Below are 5,153 nucleotides of genomic sequence, written 5' to 3' on the forward strand. Positions count from 1 at the left end.
CCCTATATCTTATGTTTGATGGAGTTTTTTCTTTTCCCTTGTCAATTAGGCATAACAACTTTCAATTTGAAGGCGTGTCTCGTCTATGATATAAGTTGTGTTTGACATTGGCATAACAGACACATGTGTGGTAGATTTAGTTTCTTTCATTTTTCGAATAATCATTGCGTCAACGTGTCAGAGTCAATTTCAGTGTCAATGTTATATATTGGTGGTGATGATAAATTGCATTTTAATTGTAGGTGCAGAAGTACACTGAAGGATTGTTGTGGGTTCTTCAATACTATTTTTCAGGTGTTGCTTCATGGACATGGTAAGCATGAAATATTATTGAAAAAAATCTTATTTTCTTATGTGTCATGGATTATATGTTTGGAAAATAAAAAATAATTAAGCACGGCTAAATGCAGGTTTTATCCATTCCACTATGGACCATTTGTTTCAGACTTAAAAGGTATGAGTCAAGTGAGAGTAAATTTTGAGAAAGGTGTTCCCTTTTTACCTTTTGATCAACTCTTAAGTGTTCTTCCTCCAAGGAGGTAATTTTCTTAATTATTTTCTACTATCATTCATCACACTTGATACCATTTTTTAGCCACTAGAAAATATTGTCTGATTTCACTTTTTTTCAGCTCTTATGCTCTTCCTAAAGCCTATGCACAATTGATGCTGGATGAGAAATCTAAAATATTTGACTTGTATCCTCAAAGTAAGTTTCTAAGTTTTATTTTTTTGAGTTTGTGATTCTATTAACTTGTTTTCTTGTTCTTGTTCTTATTCTGCTTTCTTTTGGTTTTGTAGATTTTGAAATTGACATAGAAGGAAAGCGTTTCACTTGGCAGGTAATCTCACTCAAGTCCTACGAAACACTAAGACAACAAAACATGACAGAGACACGTCATACCGTTAACATTTTGAAAAGGTCAAAGTAATTGAATGAATCTATATGTATCTGTGTCTAGTTGGTGTCAGCCACCTGACATGATTTTAATCTGAATTGTTGGTGCTACATAGTTCAAGTTGCTTTCAAATAAGTTGCAAAATTTTTATTGTGTATGAAGAGCAAATCTAATATATACTGATGGAAATTAATGGTGTTTATGATGAAGGGTATATGCAAACTTCCATATATAGATGAAAGAAGGCTTTTGGCTCAAACCAGAGACCTTGCGAAGGAATTAACTGTATGATTTATAGTTAGCACATACACATTTTGAAAACCTTAAAATATTTTAATGTTTTGTGAATGTCTTTTAAATCTTAAACTATGTTTTGTAGGAAAGTGAAGCAATAAGAAATTCTGTTGAAGTTGATAGCTTGTTGGTTAGTAACACTACCAAATTGGCAGAAAAAATTTGCTCACTCAAATCAAATAAGTTAGATACAAGCATAAGGTTGGTCAATGATAATAGTGTTAGAAATAAGGCATAGTTCATTGTTACCTTTATATTTATTTATGTATAATCTTATTATTGGCAGTGATGGCATTGGAGGCATCATAAGTCTTATCAATGAGAATGAGTGTGTTGAGAACAACACCAAAAATGAAGATTCTGTTTTGTATGCTATTCAAATTAAAAATATTCCTTTCAAATTTATTTATTTTTATGTATTTAGCATATGGTTTTAGACATTTTCACAACATTATAATATTGCTTTTTATGCAGTTGTGTTAATTACGAGCTTCCTATGGCTGGTACAATCCACATTCCTCATCTACTATACGGTGTTAACTTTCCTGAAAAGGTAACACATAGCTTGTTACTTAATTTGAGTAGGATCATACTCTTGAATTTAGAGTGACAAACTTGCAAATTATTTTGCAGACAATCTTTGAATGTGACATAACTGAAACGGTACTTTGGCATGAAAATCAGCAATATGGTCAATTTGAGAGGTACGTATTTTTAAATTTCTCTTTGTTTTACTTTGTTCTCTGCGGTTGACTTTATGATGCAATAGATAGTTAGATTAAGAGATACGCCTTTGAGGCGGTCTACCGCACCATAAATTCGACCGCTTAGGATTAAAATTTGTAAAACACTTTGATTAACCAACTTTGATAATTAGGCCACATAATCAAGGCAAATGGAGGAGTTCAAATAGAGATGGTTATATTTCCAAGTTTTCCACTAATGCAACAAATGGACGTGGAAGAGGCTTGTTACTAAATGCACCCCCTGAATTTATTCACAAAGGAGCTGCTGTTGGATGGGGTTTAGGTAGAGGAAATCCACAAAAGATTGATGATGAGATTCTAAATGAAAGAATGTCATCATTTTCTCCTTTTCAAAAACAACATAAAGATGGTGGTAGAGGACAAGGTAGGTTTCAACATAATTCCAACACTTCATTACCGTCTCAATGGAGTGACCCAAAGGAGAAAAGTCGTTGGTAGAAATTTGTTGCTAAAGACTAGTACCTTTTTTGTTTTGTAAGTGTTTAAATTTTTTGGTATTGATAGGGAAAAAGTGAAATGGTTGGTTTTATGGCTATTAAAGATATAGATACGTGGTATTGGTTTTGGTGGTTGATATTATTATTTTGGGTTTGGGTTGTAAATTAAAGCTATTTACTATTTTTGTGTTTGTTATCTAGTGTTGCAATAGACAAGTTTTTGGCTTCTATGAGTGGATGTGCTTTAAATTTGTTGTATTATTTATTTATTTATTTATTTATTTGTTTATTTTTATCTAAACTTGTTGCTGTATTTTTTATTTTTATTTTAGAAGAGATGGTAATTGTAAGATCTTGAATTTTAACGCGGGATAAGACGTCTAACATAACGATATTGATATTTGTCGGTTAAGATTTAAAGATGTTACAACTTTTATTTTTAATATTAACACTTATACAAATCAATCAAAAATAAAAATTGCATTCTTCACCGAAAGATACATAATTGACTTAGTTGTCAAGGCCAAGTTAAAAGTTGAGTAATAAAGAAATTACACGTTAAATCTTCACATGCAGGTAAATATTAATAATAGTAATTATTAATATTGTCTGGGATAAAAAATTATAATATAAAATTGAATAATTGTTTAAAACTAATTTTGTGGATATTTTTCTGCAAAAAATTGCATGTTTTGAATTAAATTTTAGATTTATTTAATCCAAATCAAATGAAACTCTGCCACTTCGATAATTTTAGTATCATTAATATTTTTTTTTGTTATTTTTTTTTTATCAGTATATATTTGTGTATGAAGTGTTTGGTTTATTATTAGTATGAGACGGGATATTGAATGCTAAGCTATAATTTGTTGGTTTTTGCAACCTTTTAAAGTTATTTTTTTTAGTTTAATATATTACTTGTTACTTCGTAGAATTTATTTGATATATTCTACATGTTGTTATTTTGTTTATAATAATATATGTTTATGTTCAAAAATAATACATGTTATTTGTTTATATATTGTATTTACATAAAATACACTAGTAATTAGTAAAAATAATTTAGTAAAATGATTTTTTATTTATTAATTATATCTTTTAATATGTGTAAAAAAAATTTAAACATATTCATTTTAAACACAATGAGATTGTTTGTGATTATTATTATAAACAAAACCAAACATACGCATGAGTGTTTAGAACCGCGTCCAAAACACAGCCACCGCTAAAGCTAAGACTAAAAGTTTCTCTATTAACATTTGTTTAATGCTATACATATAAAGTAAGCCAGAAATTCAGTATTCACAATAATATAAATATAAAGGAAAGTGGTCTTGTTTTAGGTTCACGGGTGGATCTCCTCATTCGTATATTTTCATCTCTCACAAAAAATATCTTATTACCTAACAAAAAATGATTTTTTAGTTTTTGACAAAATAAACCGAAATAATTTAATTTTTGAAGTACAATTTATCATCGGCCAGTTTGAAAATCTATTATGTGTATTTTGACAAAGCTTCTTAGATGTGAGCATGACCACCCTAATGTCTCCAAGAATTTTAAAAAAATACTAACTTACATAATAAAAATCATATAAATAACTCCACAATAATTGCAAAATAAACTAAATATGTCAGCCTAAACTTCAACTGTGTGGGTTGTGGTTGACTCAAAAATTTAATCAAAACTAATTAAATTTGGTTTGATAAATCCAACGTCTATTGATTTGAACATTTGCATGACAAGTATGATTTAAATTCAACCAGAGTGACTTGTAGTCTTGAACTCTATATCTAACCTCAAATCCACACACCATTTTCATATTGTGTATTCTCAAAAACACGTGCATTAATGATCATGCACGTCTGTCACAATATATTGAACACTCTAGAAATTATGCCTCAAAATTCCATAAGAAACGATTGTTCACACAAAATTCCAAATTTAATACTTTGAAGATAAACAAACAAGTTAATTAATTTCTAGGCATGATTGTAATTGTTCTATTATTTAACTTGTATTTTTGAATGTATTATTCGAAGATAGGTAATCATATATAACTATACAACTATACAACTATACAACAACACAAAATCATTCTGGTATATAAAATAACATTATGGTTCATAAGAGTTGCAAGGGAAAACCAATATCATTCTAGTTTTTAACAATATCAGTCTTTGTAAACCAATATCATTTTGGTTTTTTACAGTATCAGCGTTAACAAACAAGATCATTCTGAATAATTTGTTTTAAAGATGAAAATGAAATGAAGCATTTCCTAAAATACAAATCTTAAGTAAAACAAATATCAAGGAAACTCATAACCATGATCAAACCCAAAAGGTTAAAAGAAGCAAAACAACTGCAAGAACAATAACAAGATCAATCTTCATATTGATGGCCTATGAACAAGTACAACTAGGACAACAAGAATGAAAAGGACAATGATGTTGCATTTTTTGCATAAAGTTTAGCTTGCATACGAAGTAGAAAACTGACACCAAATAACGGCTAAAGATCGCAATCACGATATTCATTCAAGAAAAAACGAATAACGTTATGGTAACAAAGCAAGAACATTATTGATAAAATATAACACATATCTATTAAAACATCACTTTGAACAGTTGGATCAGTAACGGTTAAATGAGTTGTCATCAACTTTCATCACACCTATAAGAGGAACCTCAAGGTGAAGACAATAACAAGAGTTTAAATGCAATCAATTCATCACTAAAGCAATCATACTTGAG

General features: G+C 29.2%; 1 protein-coding gene across 1 annotated transcript in view; it reads left to right on the forward strand.

The window, feature by feature from the left end:
- LOC101491694 (5'-3' exoribonuclease 3-like) overlaps positions 1-2,630 on the forward strand; it is a 7,667-nt gene extending 5,037 nt beyond the window's left edge. Inside the window, exons 14-23 of the mRNA XM_004506206.3 lie at positions 242-313; positions 411-539; positions 633-709; positions 802-842; positions 1,110-1,184; positions 1,279-1,394; positions 1,480-1,560; positions 1,668-1,746; positions 1,827-1,897; positions 2,071-2,630. Coding sequence (XP_004506263.1) covers positions 242-313; positions 411-539; positions 633-709; positions 802-842; positions 1,110-1,184; positions 1,279-1,394; positions 1,480-1,560; positions 1,668-1,746; positions 1,827-1,897; positions 2,071-2,398 — 1,069 coding nt within the window. The 3' untranslated portion in view covers positions 2,399-2,630. The remainder of the gene's footprint in view (positions 1-241; positions 314-410; positions 540-632; positions 710-801; positions 843-1,109; positions 1,185-1,278; positions 1,395-1,479; positions 1,561-1,667; positions 1,747-1,826; positions 1,898-2,070) is intronic.
- Positions 2,631-5,153: the final 2,523 nt, after the last annotated feature.

The sequence above is a fragment of the Cicer arietinum genome, chromosome 6 (genome assembly GCF_000331145.2).
Source record: "Cicer arietinum cultivar CDC Frontier isolate Library 1 chromosome 6, Cicar.CDCFrontier_v2.0, whole genome shotgun sequence".
NCBI lineage: Eukaryota > Viridiplantae > Streptophyta > Magnoliopsida > Fabales > Fabaceae > Cicer > Cicer arietinum.